Source organism: Rhincodon typus, chromosome 37 (assembly GCF_021869965.1).
Source record: "Rhincodon typus isolate 14 chromosome 37, sRhiTyp1.1, whole genome shotgun sequence".
NCBI lineage: Eukaryota > Metazoa > Chordata > Chondrichthyes > Orectolobiformes > Rhincodontidae > Rhincodon > Rhincodon typus.
In genome coordinates, this window is record NC_063368.1 from 10,803,897 (window position 1) to 10,822,424 (window position 18,528).

Sequence of the window (18,528 nt, forward strand, 5' to 3'; positions counted from 1 at the left end):
TGGGGTAATTTAGCACGGCCAATCCACCCTAACCTGCACATCCCTGGGCACTATGGGGTAATTTGGCACGCCCAATCCTCCCTAACCTGCACATCTTTGGACTGTGGAGGAAAACGGAGCACTCTGAGGAAACACATGCAGACACAGGGAGAGTGTGCAAACTCCACACAGAGACAGTCATGCAAAGACAGAATCGAACCTGGGTCCCTGGTGCTGTGAGGCAGCAGTGCTAACCACTGAGCCACCAATCTTTTGTATCTCTGCCATAGGCAGCGGGTCTTCTTCTTTCCTTGAACATCCATCAGAAACAGACTTGCAATTGTCTTGTGATTTTTTTCATGACCTCCAGTCTCTCAAAGCTCTTAACAGCCATCGATGACCATTTTGAAGTGGATTCACCTTGTTATAACGTAGGAAACACAGAAAAGTCAAATTGCGTTCTGCAAACCTCCACAAACAGCAAAGTGATAATAATCGCACAAACTAATTCTGCGATCTAATTGAGGGATAAATATTAGCCAGGTCACCGGGGACACCTGCCCTGCCGTCCTACAAAACAGGGCCAGGGTTCTGAAATAACTCCACAGAGTCCAGTATCCTATCCCTAAGTCATCTTTTATTTATGTGCACACAGTGCATGTGCTCTGACCCAGCTAGATCAGAGCCAGACCTTAGAGAGAGGAGAATCTCTGAATGTCCTGTTTATATCTGTCAGCCAGGGCTTCCTGATTTGCCCAGGTTAATGGCCCCAATCAGGGATCTCATAATCAATGAGATCCACCTGTCCGTCCTTCCAATCACTACAGTTTCCAAGCGGGAAGATGGAGCGTTGGCTTTAAGTGAAGGCAGGACTCTGTCTGTACTGCCTGGAGTATCAGTTTTGAGTTTTATATCTTAACTCAGGAGTAGGAAGAATGGAAAGCTCTGAAAGGAAAAACATCCCTTAGTGTTAAGGGCTGGCTAACACTGTGTTAAACTCTGACCTCTAACCCCCAACATCCTGTTGGTCAACGAAAGGAGGTCACATCTGAGGGAACTGCATCAGTAAACTGAAGGTTTAACAGCAGCAGGATACAATAAAGTCAGATGGTATTTCTTATCGGCTGATAATTTTCTGATGTTGTATGGGATCCCAGAAACTTCTCAAGCTGCCAGCCTGGATTCTCCTTGACGAAGATGTCCGGTTATTCTTCCATCAAACGGCTGAGGATTCTGAACAGATACCCAGGTCACTTCGACGTTTGAGGCCAAGCACGAGGAAAATGTGAGTAACAGCGTTCACTGAAGATTCCATTGGCCCTCCCTTCCCTCGCTATTGTCAGAACACACACTGTTTTCCCAGTGCCACCAGGCTAAAGATCTCACATTCGCTGCGAGTTTGCCTTGAGACACTTTATTGAATGCTTTTTCAGAATTAATGCTCAGTTCGTTTGTTCCAGTTTATCACATATTATACAGCGCTATTTGACACTGAGACCAACATATTGGCCTCCATTGTCACCAAAAAGAAATGCCCCTAGTCTTTTACCTGTTGCTAATATATCAAGTAGTTAAGTGGGTGATTGGGGTTAGTTGATTTATTAATTGATTGGAAACATATGTTTACACCCGGGTGTCCATGGAGGAGCAGTACAAATCCTTGAAGCCTTTAGAAAGAAGTGGGTGCTGTAGGGGGCTAGGAGATTCTAGCATTTCCATCACCAACTCCGTTTTAATTTCACTCCCTTCCCTGCCTCACAGTGTTATTGCTGGTGGACAGGGCCTGCTAATTGTTCTTTCAATTGGTAAAATAGGCAACTTGGTGGAGGATTTTTGTTTTAAGAAATTACTGGGAAGATTTGTTTTCTTTTGGACATGGGTGGCAGAGGCAAGGCCAAAGTTTGATGCCCATTCCTAATTGCCCTTGAACTGAGTGGCTCATGAGGTCATTTCAGAGGGTGGTTAAGAGTCAACCACTTCGCTGTGGGCCTGGAGTCACACGTTGGCCAGACTGGGTAAGGATGGCAGATTTCCTTCCCTCAAGGACATAGGTGAACCCAGATGGGTATTTACAGTAATCAATGCTAATTTCATGGTTAATAACACCAAGACTAGCTTTCAGTTCCACATTTTATGATGCTGAATTCACTTTTATGAACTGAATTTAAGTTTCCCTACATGCGATGGCAGGATTTGAAGGCCAGAATGTTAACCTGGGCCTTTGGATCATTTGTCCAATGACATTACTGCTGTGTGATTAGTTGGGACTGGTTTGTGGAAGGAGCTGTAGGACTGAGTGGTATAAACATTTCTGCAGCCGTGCAGCCATGGGTGCAGCCGTGGTTAAAAAAAGATAAAGCAGACCCAGGGGTCCTCTTGTGGTGCAGAGTTAGTGTCCCTACCCCTCGACAAGGAGGTCTGGGTTCAAGTGCCACCTACTCCAGGTGTCTGTAATAACATCTTATGAACAGGTTGATTAGAAAAATATGTTAGAAAAACAAAAGCAGGTAGAGGTGGTCCCTCTTGCAGTACAGAAGTAGTGTCAGTACTTCTGGACCAGGAGGTTTGGATTCAAGTCCCCATTTGTTCCAGAGTTGTGTAATAACATCTCTAAACAAATTGATTAGGAAAAAATAGGTTAGGGGGGAAACAAAGCAGACTTATTGGTAGAGGGGGACACTCTTGTGGTGCAGAGGTGGTGTCCCTATCCATGGACCAAGACAACCAGGTTCAAGTCCCACCTGCTCCAGAGGTGTGTAATAACATCTCTGAACAAGTTGATTAAGGGAAAAAAAAAGTAAGACTGAGTGGTTAATAAACTCTAACCACAAAAATGCATTGGGGTTTTTCTGTCTCGCTGAACTGGCTTGGAACCAAATTGACAGCTGGTGTTGGTGGGAGCTTGTTGTGTGTGAATTGACATTAGCCAAATGACCACAGATCAAAGGTACTCCACTCAATGGAAATACAGAATATTCTGAGGCTGCAAAAAGTGCTGTTTAAATTTAAATTCTTTCTTCCTGTGTGGTAACAGGAGTCACCTGGCACCTGGGCCATTGGCAAAACCCATCAAATTCTTCTCCTAATGCTATTGAGTCTTTCATACCAAGGTGGTAATTTCAAATTAGTCAACTTTCCGCACACTGAGAAAAAAACAAATCTTTATATAATGCCTTTAAGGACCTCAGAACAATTCAATGATCTTTACAGTCTTTTTGAAGTGTTGTAGCAAGGAAAACGCATTAACAAAGTAGCACACAGCAAGATCCCACAATCATCAATGTAATAATGGCTGGGTAATTCGGTATTTGTGACTGGTTGAAGGACAAATATTGGCCAGGATGCTGGGATAACCTCCTTGCTCTTTTTCAAAACAGTGCAATGTAATCTTTTATCTTTGCCTCCAGCTGACTCGTCTTTTAAGAAGTCCCAACTGAAAGGCAGCGTCTCTGAGTGTGCGGCGCTCCCTCAGTACTTCACAGGGGGCGAGGGGAGAAGTGGGGGTTGGGGGGGGGGGGGGGGGGTGGTCAGCCTTAATTTTTGTGTTCAAGTCACGCTGGAGTCAGGATGAGAGTTAATCACAAACAAAGTCGGAGAATCTGAAAAAGCACTTTGTTTAAGCAGTGTGAAAAACAGCAAAGAAAACAAACGGATAATTCATAATGTGGAATAATTTGAGACATTTGCATCAAAGAAGCATTCATTATTGATGTCATTTTTCATCTCAGTTCAATCCTTCCTTTGTTTAGTAAATTGCACTTACTTTAATTATGTTATTACAATGCTAATAATCCTTAATTTGTTACTTAGCAAATCCCAAACAGAGAAGGAAGATTTAAGTGAAAAATCAGGAGCTCCCCAGGCAGAGGTAGGCTTGCTGAAAGATTTAAATTAATGCAACACATTACCTGGCCAAAGAATGTTAATTATTCCATCTTTAGGGTAAAATTAACTGTTTTGTTCCTCTGTCTCTTCCAGTTTTTACTCCTTCTCTTAGAGTCATAGAGGTCTACAGCATGGAAACAGGCTCTTCGGCCCATCTTGCCCATGCTGCCCAGTGGTCTTCTGACCAGTACTGGAGTTCAGCTCCAACATTAGTTCTTGGTTCAAGTCGTCAGCCTTCCAGGCCCACAGCAATGTGGTTGACTCTGAACTGCCCTCTGGGCAATCAGGGACGGGCAGTAAATGCTGGCCTAGTCAGCGATGCCCTCATCCTGTGAAAAAATTTTAAAAAAAGGTGATGATCCGCGGCTGGTTGACCACTGTGTGCATCACAGCAATTGTCAGCAAAGTGAAGTTAGCAGTCATGCACAGACGCATGTCTTGAACATATAGCTACACTTTTAGACACACACGCACACTAACTGAGAAGGTCAACGACAACACCAGGCTCCAGGGCATTCTGACTTGGGACTCTATCGCCATTCCTTCACAGTCGCTGGGGAAACATCCTGGAACTCCCTCCCTATCAGCACCCTGGGTGTCCCTACACCATGTGGACTGTAGCTATTTTATTCACCTCCAGGATATAGGCGTCACTGACTGGGCCAATATTTGTTGCCCTTCCCTGTTTGCCCTTCATAAGCGGGTGGTGAGCTGCCTATTTTGGTGTAGGCAAACCCACAATGCTATTAGGAAGGGAATTCCAAATTTTTTTGACGCAGCGATAGAGAAGGAATGGTGATATAGTTCCAAGACAGGGTGGTGAGGGGCTTGGTGGGGAACTTACAGGTTGGTGATGTTCCCATGTACCTGCTGCCCTTGTCCTTCCAGATGGTAGTGGTCATGGGTTTGGAAGATTAAGGTTAAGGAGCTTGCAAGAAGGCGATGGCCCAAGAAAGCAGTTCACTATTGGTGAATAAAGTGATGAATATGAAAGGGTTAATCTGAGCTAAGCTGTAGCTCTGCCAACTGCCAACACATAACAGAGCCACTGGTTAGAACATCAGGATACTTCTAGACAGTTCTGATTGGAGACAATCGTGTCTTCTATCCTCATTTTACCATTAGTACAATGTAACATGTATGTACTTGGGTAGCACGGTGGCTCAGGGGTTGGCACTGCTGCCTCACAGCGCCAGGGACCTGCGTTGATTCCAGCCTCAGGCATCAGTCTGTGTGTGGAGTTGGCACATTCTCCCCGTGTCTGCATGGGTTTCCACCAGGTGCTCCAGTTTCCTCCCACAGTCCAAAGGTGTGCAGGTTAGGGTGGATTGGCCATGGGAAATTGCCAATAGTATCCAGGGATGTGCAGGTTAGGGTGGATTGGTCATGCTAAATTGCCCATAGTATCCAGGGATGTGCAGGCTTAGAAGATTAGCTATGGGAGATGTGGGGTCATGGGATAGGGTGGGATTCTGTTCAGAGGATTGGCGCAGACTCGATGGGCTGAATGACCTCTTTCTGTATTGTTACAAATTTTATCTTGTCACCAAGCTAAGTGAGTCTGCTGAGAACGGTCTCCATAAGGGCATTGTGGGTCAACCCACAGCAGGTGGACTGCTACGGTTCAAGAAGACGGCTCACCACCACCTTTCTCAAGGGAAACTAGTGACAGGCAATAAATGATGGTTAGCCAGCGACACCCACATCCCATAAATGAATAAATAACCCCACAAAAGCCTAAAAATCTTCTCAACGAAGAGGATTGGTGACGGACCTCCGGGTCAACTCCAAATGGTTGGTACCCAGGCTTTCTCATTCGCGCTACAGTAACTGCCAACCTCTCAAGTGCACTTAGGGAAAAGCACAAATACTGCCCACATCATGTGAAAGGCCTTTTAAGGAATATCCCCCATGATTTTGGCTCCAGTTTCTGTCACTGCCACCTCATTGTTAGAAGCGTAGGATCCCTATAGTATGGAAGCAGGCCATTCAGCCCATCAAGTCCACACCAACACTCTGAAGAGCATCCTACCCCTACCCTGTATTTCCCATAGCTAACCCAACAACCTGCACACTACGGGCAATTTAACGTGGCCAATCCACCTAACTTCACATCTTCGGACTGTTGGAGGAAGCCAACACAGACACAGGGAGAATGTCTGCGTGGAGTTTGCACATTCTCCCCAGGGTGGAATCAAACCCGGGCCCCTGGCACTGTGAGGCAGCAGTGCTAACCACCGTGCTGCCCTTTTGTACCTGCCATGTTGAGATCGACAAACTGCCAGGAATGTTCATGGAAGCTGACTTCTCCCAACAATCTCCTCTGGAAGTAGGCACAAGAATCAGTTGGGGAGGCTCACGAAATCTGCTGCTTTCCGACCTTTATCAGGGTGTAAACAAGAGAAGGCAGTTGATGTGGGAACACTGAAGCACTTATTATTTAATGAGCTGCAAAATCGATAAACAAGAAAGATAAGGTCATAATGAAAAGTGGATTTTGATTGCATAGAAGAAATGCATCACATTAAACATCTGACTAATGCATTTTTAAATTATTAAATGTTTCTCAGAAGTTTCGATAATGCTTTGCTTTTTCAACGGTGCATGAGGAACTTGCAGATCGTCTGAAACAATTTGGAAAGTCAGCAAGCCTACTGTCTTCTAACACAATGCTGCATTGTACCCATCGGAAAATCCTAGTGTCTGCTTGGACTGGGCTCAGCTGTTCTCCATAGCTGTTGTGTGCTTGGCCAGTAATGGATGCACACGTGTAAACTCTCTTGCCAAATTGACGTTGTATAATGAAAGACGAGGTTAAAGGTCGATTGAACAGCCACTTGCCAAATGCTGAGACACTTGGAGTCCACCCCGTGCTGTTGAGGCACCTTCAGAGCATTTTTGAATTTGAGCTGCTTCTCACTTAAAGGGGCCCTGTCCATACCTTAAGCATCTTTGCAGGCACTGTGAGGCTCACTCAGAGATAGCAGGAACTGCAGATGCTGGAGTCAGAGACAACACAGCAGGCCAGGCAGCATTAAAGGAGCAAGAAAGTCGACGTTTCAGGTCAGGACCCTTCTTCAGAAAACGTCAACTTTCCTGCTCCTCTGATGCTGCCTGGCCTGCTGTGTTCCTCCAGCTCCACACTGTGTTATCTCTATTTATAACTGTGATGCTCAGACTGTGTCCAAAAGGCTGCAGCGAAAACTCAACTCCTTGCCTTTGGCTAACACTTTTCGTTTCGTCCTTATTGACAGCTGCACCCATCCATAGGCAGAAAGCCAGGCCAGCGCAGAGTTGGAAATCTCCAGCTGTTGGCTGTCCCTACGCATCCATGTATCTGCTCTTGAACCTACTTGAACCCCAACCTTGTCTGTTGCTTGCTTGAAAGCTCCCCAGGGCGGCTGGTTTTTGGACGTGACTGACTCTGTTGATCCATCTCAATGATTGAACAAGTGTAACAACTGCACATTTTATGGTGGAGAGGCACTTGGCAGAGGCAGAGCCAGGCAAAATGCAGAAGGGGGTATTTCGAAGGCTAATCAAAACCTCAGCATTAAAGAAGGAATGTATATTCTGTTTTGGGATCCTCTGTAATAGATGCTACCATTTTCCCAGTTGGAGTACTGTGTACATTTCTGGTCCTGCTGCTATAGGAAGTATATTATTAAATTGGAAAGGGTTCAGAAAAGGTTTACCAAGATGTTGCCAGGATTAGAAGGTTTGAGTTATGAGGAGAGGCAGATAGTCTGGGACATTTTTCACTGGAGTATAGGAGGTTGAAACCTTATAGAGGTTTATAAAATTCATAGAATCCCTACAGTGTGGAAACAGGCCCTTTGGCCCAACAAGTCCACACTGACCCTCAGAGCATCCCACCCAGACTCATCCCCCTATAATCTGCCTAATCTACACATCCCTGAACACTACAGGCAATTTAGAATGGCCAATCCACCTAGCCTGCACATCTTTGGACTGTGGGAGGAAACTGGAGCACCCAGAGGAAACCCACGCAGACACGGGGAGAATGTGCAGTTGCCCAAGGGTGGAATTGAACCTGAGTTCCTGGTGCTGTGAGGCAGCAGTGCTAACCAGCAAGCTACTGTGTCACCCATAAAATGTAAGGTTATAGACAAGGTGAACAGCAAAGGTCTTTTCCCAAGTGTGAGGGAGTTCAAAACTAGCAGGCACGTTTTCAAAGTGAGTGGAGAGAGATTTAAAAATGATGTGTGGGCCAACTTTTTCACACAGAGAGTGGTTCGTGTGTGGAATTAACTGCCGGGGAAGTAGTAGATGCAGGTACAGTTACAACATTTAAAAGACATTTTGATAAATACATGAATAGGAGAAGGTTTAAAGGGCTATGGGTCAAACGCAGGCAAGTGGGACTAGTTTAGTTTGGGAAACTTGGTTGACATGGATGAGTTGGACTGAAGGGTCTGTTTCTGTGCTGCATGACTGTATAAGTCGAAAAAGCATGGGCTTAGGAAGGGAACTTCATTCAGTTGGTGGAGTCTAATTGAAGGCATGGGTGGAGCAAAAGAAGACACACACAGTGAGAAAAAATGGACAGTTTTTTAGTTGTAGAACTGGAATAGATTGCAGACATTCAAAGAGCTAATCCCATCCATTTATCTGTGATCGTTGCACCTCAATTGTCCACCTGTAATTCTCCTAATGCTAGTTCTGTGTATTCATATCACATGTTGGTTTAAGGTGCTGATGTCTCTTTTGCTCACTCTCCCCTGCCCCACCCCCCTACCCAGGCTCTGTACGATTTTACTGGTGACAATGACCTGGAATTGACATTCAAAACTGGTGACATTATCTACCTTTTGAAAAGGGTCAACGATGACTGGCTGGAGGTAAGTGGAGATGAACTACGCCGTGCCTACTTTGTGGGATATTGTGTTATGTTCTTACATCCATTAATGTGGGATGATATTAAATTTGACAATTTCCAAGTGCATATCTTTAACTAAATAAATTTAGAAATAAATATTAACTTTGTAAAGACAGTTTGATATATCCTTGCAAAGTAGGTATTTGTGGGCCAGTGCTTCCACACTTTTCCCACAGTAAACCCAGTTTGAAGCTTGAAAATTGTCAAGACCCTTTTAGTGAGAAGTAGAGAATGTATAAGAACAGAGGAACAGGAGTAGGCAATTCAGCCCCTCGAGCCTGTTGCACCATTCAGTGAGATGGTAGTTGATCTGAGCGTAACTCCTTATACCTGCCTTTGGCTCAGATCCCCTAATACCTTTGCTTAATAACATGTATCTATCTCAGATTTAAATTAACAAATGATCAGCATACCACTTTGGGAAGAGAGTTCCAAACCTCTACCACCCTCTGTGTGTAGAAGTGCTTCCTAACATCTCTCCTGAAGGGTCTGGCCCTCATTCTCAGATTATGCCCCCTTGTTGTAGAATCCCCAACCAGTGGAAATAATTTATCTTTAACTACCCTGTCTTTTGTTAATATCTTCAATCAGATCACCCCAAAGCCTTCTAAATTCTAGAGAAAGCAGGACGAATTTTTATGATTTCTTTTCATAACTTAACCCTGATGTGCAGGTATCATTCTTGTAAACCCAAGTTGTCCTTCCTCCAAAGCCAACATATCCCTCGTAAGGTGAGGCTAGGTGGATTAGCCATGGGAAATGCAGGGTTACAAGGGTGGGTCTGGCTGGATGCTCTTCAGAGGGTCAGCTAGACACAATGGGCTGAACAGCCTCCTTCTACACTGTAGGGATTCTATAATTCTTCTACGATTTCTGCATTTGACAAAACAGCAACACTCACTTCAATATGCATGTTGTAGTCCATAGCTATGAATTGTGATATTAAAAGGTTTTATTGTTCTTCCCCATCACCTGACCGTGACTCTTAACTTGCTCTTGTTCCTTGCCATTGGCATGTGTTGGAAGGATTTACAAGGTGATACTCATTTGGCCTTGTAACAAACACATCTCTCGTGGCCATTAAGCCCTGGAGTGGAACTTGAACCCAGAGCTTCTAGCTCAGAGACAGGGATGCTACCCCATTGTGCCACAAGAGCATCTGTCAGTAGGAATAATGCCCTCGTGATCAGATTTCATACAATCCCTGCACTGTGGAAGCAGGCCATTCGGCCCATCGAGTGCACACCAACCATCTGAAGACTATCCCGTTCAGACATCCCTAAGCTGTAACCCTGCATTTCGCATGGCTAATCCACCTAGCCTGCACATCCCTGGACACTATGGGCAATTTAGCACGGACAATCCACCCTAACCTGCACATCTTTGGACTGTGGGAAGAAACTGGAGCACCCAGAGGAAACCCACGGGGAGAACATGCAAATTACATACACACACACACACATACATACACACATAAACACACTTTCTTTCTTCCACATACACACTGTCTCTCCCACACATGCACAGACGCAAACATGCGCATGCACACGTGCACACACACACATACACACACACACACATACACACAGACACACACAAACACACACACACACAAATACACATACACTCACATACACACACGCGCGCACGCACACGCACACACACACATGCACACAGAGTCCCTAACGCTGCGAGGCAGCAGTGCTAACCACTGAGCCTCCGTGCTGCCCTAATTTCCCTGGTTTTTGTGTAGATAGAATGCTCTTTGTGACTGGTGTGTGTTTCTCAGGCATAGATTTTCAGGGTTGCTTGCACAACTGTGTTGGTTCTTGGCTGCTTTCCTCTGTGTGGAACAGTGAAAGGTTAGCTCCGACCAGAAGTTCTTGGGTTCAACTTCAGGTCAATAAGCTCCAAGTGCACAATAGACTGGGAGCCCAGCAGAAAGGGGAGACATCAAATTGCATCTCAGCAGTGTTTATGAGCAATATTATCAGAGGGTTGGCAGCGAGAAACTGCATCAACCTCTACATGATGTTTTTGTCAGCACTGTTTGTACTCAAATAGCAAAAGAAGGAGCGACTTGCATTGAGAAAACCCCACCTTTCATAAGCATCAGATGCCCCAAGAGCTGTACAACCTACTAATCACTTTTGAAGTCATTGTTATAGTGTATTAACTGCATTAGCCAGTTTAGAAGTTACACAAAACCAGGTCATAGTCCAACAGGTTTATTTGTAATCACAAGCTTTCGAAGCGCTGCTCCTTCGGCAGACAAGGACGAAGGGACAGTACTCCGAATGGTTGTGATTTCAAATAAACCTGTTGGACTATGACCTGGTGTTGTGTAACTTCTAAATCTGTCCACCCCAATCCAACACTGGCACCTCCACATCAACCAATTTATGTACAACAAACTCCAACAAACAGCAATGTGATAATGACCAGGTTATCTGGACTTTTTTCTACTTAAGTGATTGGTAGAGAGATAAATATTGATCAGGAGAGTCACTGAGAGGAATCTCCTGTTGCTCTTCAAACGGTATCTTGAGACTTTTGGGACATTTTACATTCATTGTCGGGGACAGCACACTATTGTTAATGCTGGATAGGTTGGGAGTTCTTTCACTGGAGCATAGGACGTTAAGGGGTGACCTTATAAAGGTTTATAAAATCATGAGGGGTACAGAGAAACTGAATGGCACGTGTCTTTTCCCTAGGGTTGGGGATTTCAAGACTAGGGGGCATATTTTTAAGGTGAGAGGAGAAAGATTTAAAAAAGACATGAGGCGGATTTTTCTTTACACACAGGGTGGTTCGAGTGTGGGATGAACTTCCAGAGGGAGTGGTGGATGTGGGATGCAACGTTTAAAAGACTTTTGGATAAGGACATGAATAAGAAATGTTTGGAGGGTATCAGCCTGGAGCAGGTGGGACTAGTTTACTTTGGGATTATGGTCAGCATGGACTAGTTGGACTGAAGGGTCTGTTTCCCTGCTGTAAGACTCCAGGACTCATCTGAAAGATGGATTAGAAGTGAAGATCTGGTATAAGTAATTTCTGTATTCCTCTAACATTTAAAGTCAGAGTTGTCAGAAAGCAATATGGCAGGGATGAAACTCTCTTAAATACATGGCATCTATCCCTTAAGGTGCAGAGTTGAACCATGAACATTAGTAAAGGGTTTTCAGTGCTAATTAAAGAAAAGCAGACTTCAGAAATCAGAATGTTACCTTTCATTCATATTTGACAAAGATGCAATACCTATGGGGTGTACAAATTGATGGATCTAACTGGATCGTTTCTAAATAAATTATGTTATTGCGGGACAGAAATTTTGACACTTGCTGAGTGCTGGAGAAGTTGTACATTCTGATGGCACGGTGGCTCAGTGGTTAGCCCTGCTGCCTCACAGCACCAGGGACATGGGTTCGATTCCAGCCTCAGGCGACTGTCTGTGTGGAGTTTGCACGTTCTCCCCATGTCTGCGTGGGTTTGCTCCAGTTTCCTCCCACAGACCAAAGATGGACTGGCCATACTAAGTTGCTAATGGTTGTGTAGGCTAGGTGGATTAGCCATGGGAAGTAGGGGGATGGGACTGGGTGGGATGCTCTTTGGAGGGATAGTATAGACACAATGAGCTGAAAGACCTTCTGCAGGGTTCTACCTTCTGCAGTTGTGTGATATTTTCTACATTTCCTTTGTTAGTCACCTGCCACTTGGGTGTACGGTAAAAAGGAAACAATAAAACCTCACAGGCAGAAGAAATGGAGGATGTTGTAGCATTAAGTTATTCTGGCTTTGATTACATGAGTCTGGTAACTGATCTATCCTACCTGTGCTTGATTAGTTAAGCCTGGATATGGACTCAGAGAAAAGTAAAAGAATTGTGGAAGTTCCTGGAAAGAGCTGGAAGCCAGACCTGAAGCATGGAGTAGACATTTTAAAGCACTTTACAGAGAATGTATCATGCACGTAGAAACTAGTGTCATCTCTGTATTTTTTTTTCTTTAGTCATTCATGGAATGAGGGTGTCGCTGACCAGACAGATTTATTGTCATCCCTAATTGCCCAGAGGGCAGTTAGGAGTCAACCACATTGCTGTGGGTCTGGAGTCACATGTAGGCCAGACCAGGTAAGGATGGCAGTTTCCATCCCTAAAGGACATCAGTGAACCAGATGGGTTTTTCCGACAATCAGCAATGGATTCACGGTCATCATTAGGTTCCTAATTCCAGATATTTATTGAATTCAAATTCCACCATCTCCCATGGCAGGATTCGAACCCGGGCCTCCAGAACATTATCTGGGTCTCTGGATTAACAGTCCAGCGATGATATCCCTGATATACGTTAGATATACTCAAGCCAAGCCCAATACCCCAGAGATCAAAAGGAAAAGCAAAGTGGATGGTGCAAAAGATAAGAAATTTACACCAACAACCTGCATTTATATAGCACGTTTAATGTAGCAAAATGGCTCAACACATGTTATGGAGCACAGTTTGACACTCAGCCTCATAGGCAGGTGATCAAAAGCTTCGCCAAAGAGGTAGGTTATAAGGAGTGTCTTAAAGGAGGGAAGTGAAAGAGAGAGGTTTAGGGAGGGAATTCTAGAGTTGAGGCACTCAACAGCTTAAGGCGAGGCTGCAACTGATTACAAGTATCCAGCAGGAAAAAGCAGTAGAACTTGTGAATGAGATCTCCTGCTCTAACTCATCCTGTCTACTAGAGGATGGAACTCCAGTATGACAAGTACATTCATTTCCCAGTATTACTGGTCTTCCCTCTGGGCAGTGATAGACAAGAGGCCAGAATTAGAGAAGCACAGAGGCGTACATGGCCAGAAGAGATAAGAGAGATCCAGAGGGTCAAGGCCATAGGGGGATTTGAAAACAAGGATAAGAATTTTTAAGTCTGAGGCGAAGGCTTTGTATTCAGCAAAAAATGAAAATAAATGGGCTGTTTGCTCGAATATGGCAAGTCCCAGTTGTAGGAAGTTTATGTCAATGGTCTGGGAACTAGTGTATTTCCGCGAACACAGGGATAATGAGTGAGCTGGACTGTGTGAATTCAGAAAAGGACAGCAGAGTTTTGATGACCCCAAATCTTGCTCTGTTTACTTTCAGTGTTAATCCCATTGAGAAACTATACAGCAGGTCCCTGACTTACAAACGTCCAATGTACGAAAGCTCATACTTACAGACATAACACCATACGGGGAGTAACTTTAAAGAACCCACATACAACTGTTTCCTGTACTTACAAACAGCGACTCCAGATTGTCCTACAAAAACAGAAAGTGCTGGAAGAACTCAGCAGGTCTGGCAGCATCTGTGGAGAGAAATCAGAGTTAACATTTCGGGTCCGGTGACCCTTCCTTTTCCAGCAGTTTCTGTTTTTGTTTCTGATTTACAACATCCGCAGTTCTTTCAGTGTTTATTTTGTATTGTACTACCTTGTGTCCTGACCTGCACTCAAATCGACTTGCAACCAGACTCCAGAATGGAACCCGATCACAACATGGGGAAATCGTCTGTATCTGTAACAGAAGAGGGTCATTGCCCTATCCTTCTTTAATAATTCCTCACTAACTCTTTACTTTCTTCAGTCGGCTCTGGTTTTCCATTGCTCCAACATCTTGTCCTTCAATTACCTTGGAAATCCCCACTTGTTTCAAAAGATTACAAAGGTATAGTTTGACAAGCTGGCTGTATTTGACTGTGGCCAGATGTTGCTCAGCTGTATTGAAAGAATGTGGCCAACAGATGTGTTCCAGTGTAAAATCTGACTCTGACAGGCGAAGGCTTTGTATTCAGCAAAGAACGAAAATAAATGGGCTGTTTGCTCGAATATGGCAAGTCCCAGTTGTAGGAAGTTTATTGCAAAGCGAAAGTCTGCCCAACTATATTACAGAAATAACAAGCAATCTACCAAACCACAAAATGATCTCCTTCCACTGTTTTTAGGTGAGGAGAGTGCCCAGCAAGCAGTTGAATACGCGCAGGAGTAGGCCATCTGGCCCATCGAGCTTGCTCTGCCATTCTATAAGATCATGGCTGATCTTTTTGTGGACTCACCATAACCCTTAATTCCTTTATTGTTCAAAAATCTTTGGCTTAAAAACATTCAATGAGGGAGCCTCAACTGCTTCACCGGGCAGGGAATTCCACAGTTTCACAACCCTTTGGGTGAAGAATTTCTTCCTCAACTCAGCCCTAAATCTGCTCCCCCTAATTTTGTGGCTATGCCCCTAGTTCTAGTTTCATCCGCCAGTGGAAACAACCTCCCTGCTTCTGTCTTACCTATTCCCTTCATAATTTTTAATGTTTCTATAACATACCCCTCATTCTTCTAAATTCCAATGGGTATAGACCCAGTCTACTCAATCTCTCCTCATTAGCCAACCCTGTCAACTCCAGAGTAACAGGAAGCAGAAGGGAATGATATTAAGCAAATTTGATTTATACGCTCAAGAAGTCAGCCTTATTTTCGAGTGTACCCCAAACTACTTTCCAGTGGAAATTTTCCATTTCAGCACATGGGAATGAACACAACCCCCAGATACCAATGAAAGAAAAACATCAATCAAGTCACATTCAGTATATAATTCTGAAAATGTGCCTATTTACATCAATATCAAACACATTGTGTAAATATGGCAATATGCTGTTTGTGAAAGTGTTCATCAGCCCATTGTTTCATCTGTAACATCTCCAACTCTTCGACCAGGTAGAGGTGGTTGGGTCTTGAGGTGATTCTTGTTAGAGGTTGTTCCACAGTGTCTGGGTGACAGGGTCAGGCTCAGAAAGACTGCAGAGGAGCAGTGAAGGAAAAAAAATGGTTCGGTTAGTTGATTCTGAGTGGTTGAGGCATTAATGTGGAGGCTGAGCCAGGGAGCTACCATCCCCCACATTTTTGTTTAATTCACAAAAGCCACAATGCCTGGAGTTGTTCCTTTTTTCTACAGAGCAGAGGCCACTGTCTGTGAAGCAAGCTTAAAGGAGCCTCATTGTGAGTTTGGATTCCCCACGCCAATGCCTTAACCAATCAAAGTCGACTTGCTGACACTCAGTGCCCTTTTCTCATCTGGTATAAATTGTTGCTGCCTTTCAGATTTGACATTCTTGCAATGTTGTTTTGATGAATGCAAGATGAAAAATTTTGTCTTTTTTCAGCAGTACTCGAGTTCTGTACAATGCAAAGACAACGTATATTTTCTTTCTCCCAAGAACGTTAAATCATAAGAAATAAGGGCAGAGGCAGACCACTTGGCCCTTTCAACATGCTGTATCACTCAATAGGATCGTGATCAAACCACCTCAACTTGGTCTTCCTATATTTCATAATTCCCTAATCCTTGGGAGGAGAGGGTCATGTTGATGTAATGTCACTAGGCCAGTAATCCAGAAACACACTGCAGCCATGGGTTCAAATCCAATTGAATCCAAATTCATTTCAGATCTTTGGAATATAAAGATAATTTTCAGTAATGCTAACCATAACAGCTGGTGTAAAAGCCCATCTGGTTCACTAACACCCTTTATAGAGGGAAGTCTGTCACCCTTACCCAGTCTGGCCCAGCAATGTGCTTGACTCACAAACTGACCTCAGCAATGGACTAGCCATGATGGTTAGGAATGGGCAGCAATTGCTGGTCCTGTCACCGATACCCACATCCTGCAAAAGAATAAAGGGGAAAAAAAATTCTCTTAGATCCCACGAATCTATGGATCTTTGTTTTGAGTACACTTAAAGATTGAGCATTGACAGCTCTGCGGCTTAGAGCATTCCAAAATTTCATGACCCCGCATATTTAAAAATATCTCCATATGTCAATCCAAAATAGCTAACCCCTTGTTTTGATGTTGATGCTGAGGTTATGAACACCTCAACATTTTGTTCTTCGTCTGCTTTTCTTCATTCCTTTTTTCTTTAGCTCCTTCTTCTTCTTTTCCTCACTTCCATTCTGAAATCCTTTTTGTATTACAGCTGTTCTCTTTGTTTGCCTCTCTGATCATTATTGTGTTTTTCTCCCATCTACACTCTCAAATTAGGGCATGCTGAATAACTGTACTGGGATTTTCCCCCAGTCTTTTGTGAGGATCATTAAAGATTTATCAGAAGGAACTGACTCGAAGAAACGACTCACAGATGCTCACAGGTTCCGATGCGTCTACCATGATATCCAGTGCTCTAAGATCAGGTATGTGGTTACCCAGGCTAATTTTGGTACATGAAAAATAAAACAACAGGTAGAAGATATTTAATTCAGTAAAATGTCTCAAACAGCATTGACAAGCAACTCGTGTAATATAAAGTCATAGGCCTAGTATGGGGTAGCGATGGCCTGGTGGTATTATCGCTAGACTGTTAATCCAGAGACCCAGATATTGTTCTGGGGACCCAGGTTTGAATCCCGCCATGGCAGATGGTGGAATTTGAGTTCAATAAATTATCTGGAATTAAGAATCTAATGATGACCATGAATCCATTGACGATTGTCAGGAAAAACCCATCTAGTTCACTAATGCCCTTTAGGGAAGGAAACTGCCATCCTGGTCTGGCCTACATGTGAATCCAGAACCACAGCAATGTGGCTGACTCATATCTGCCCTCTGGGGTGATTAGGAATGAGCAATAAATGCTGCCTTAGCCAGTGACGCCTTCATCCCGTTAATGAATAAAGGAAAAAAAACCTGGATGTTTACTCCCAATATGATTAGCTTGTGTTGGAAATTCTATGGTTTGTCTAGCTCCTCCATCTTCAACACCCCAAAAATAGATCCCCCCCCCCCCAAATTGCTCACTTTGTGCTCTGAGGCACAGATATGGAATGGGGATGGATCCAATACTCCCAGAAATATATTGAAGGCAGCCACAGTTGAGAGCATGAAAAGATCTGCTTTCATTCTTTGGAGTTGCATTAAAGGCTATTAGCTTCTGTAGCCCTCATCCCTCATACTCACACCCATTCCTTATGGTCCCCTTTCACCGCCACACTACATCAGTGCCAACCCATGCTCTCCAATGAGCCCTCAGACCCTCTGTGCCAATCCATACCCGTTTACCCAGTATAGAACTTGTACAGACACAATGAACCCTAAAATAACAATGAACATCTTTGGAAAAAGGCAGCTGCTCCTATAATCCTATAAAACTGTTCATTAAACAGCTGGGAAGGCGATGGCCTATTGGTATTATCACTGAACTGTTAATCCAGAGACTCAGGTAATGTTCTGGGAACCGGGTTTGAAACCTGACAATGGTAATTGGTGGAATTTGAATTTTAAAAAAAAATCTGGAGTCAAAAATCCATCGATGACCATCAAACTATTGTGGATTATTGGAAAAACTTGTTTGGTTCACTGATGTCCTTCAGGTAGTGAAACTTCCAACTGGACCACATGTGACTCCAGACCCACAACAATATGGTTAACTCTTCACTGTCTCCTAGGCAATTGGGGATGGGCAATAAATGCTGGCCTAGTCAGCTCATTCTGTAAATGAATAAAAAGAAAACTGACCACAAAGTTTCAATAACTGCAGCATTAACCAGTTCACACCTCTTAATGTGTGTAAATAAATATTGAGACATTGATAAAAGTGATCACAGAGAAAATAAGTTATTGTAAAGGTGTCAATTCAAAGTCAATAGTTCTCTCCAGCATTCCACACAAATTCCCATTCAGAAAATAGAGATAACACAATGAGGAGCTGGATGAACACAGCAGGCCAGGCAGCATCAGAGGAGAAGGAAAGCTGACG

General features: G+C 43.9%; 1 protein-coding gene across 1 annotated transcript in view; it reads left to right on the top strand.

Moving 5' to 3' along the window:
- The window catches only part of ncf4 (neutrophil cytosolic factor 4), a 57,393-nt gene that overhangs the window by 21,933 nt on the left and 16,932 nt on the right, over positions 1-18,528 (top strand). The window contains exons 5-8 of the mRNA XM_048617356.1: positions 1,137-1,264; positions 3,790-3,847; positions 8,628-8,726; positions 16,818-16,966. Of these exons, the coding sequence (XP_048473313.1) occupies positions 1,137-1,264; positions 3,790-3,847; positions 8,628-8,726; positions 16,818-16,966 (434 nt within the window). The remainder of the gene's footprint in view (positions 1-1,136; positions 1,265-3,789; positions 3,848-8,627; positions 8,727-16,817; positions 16,967-18,528) is intronic.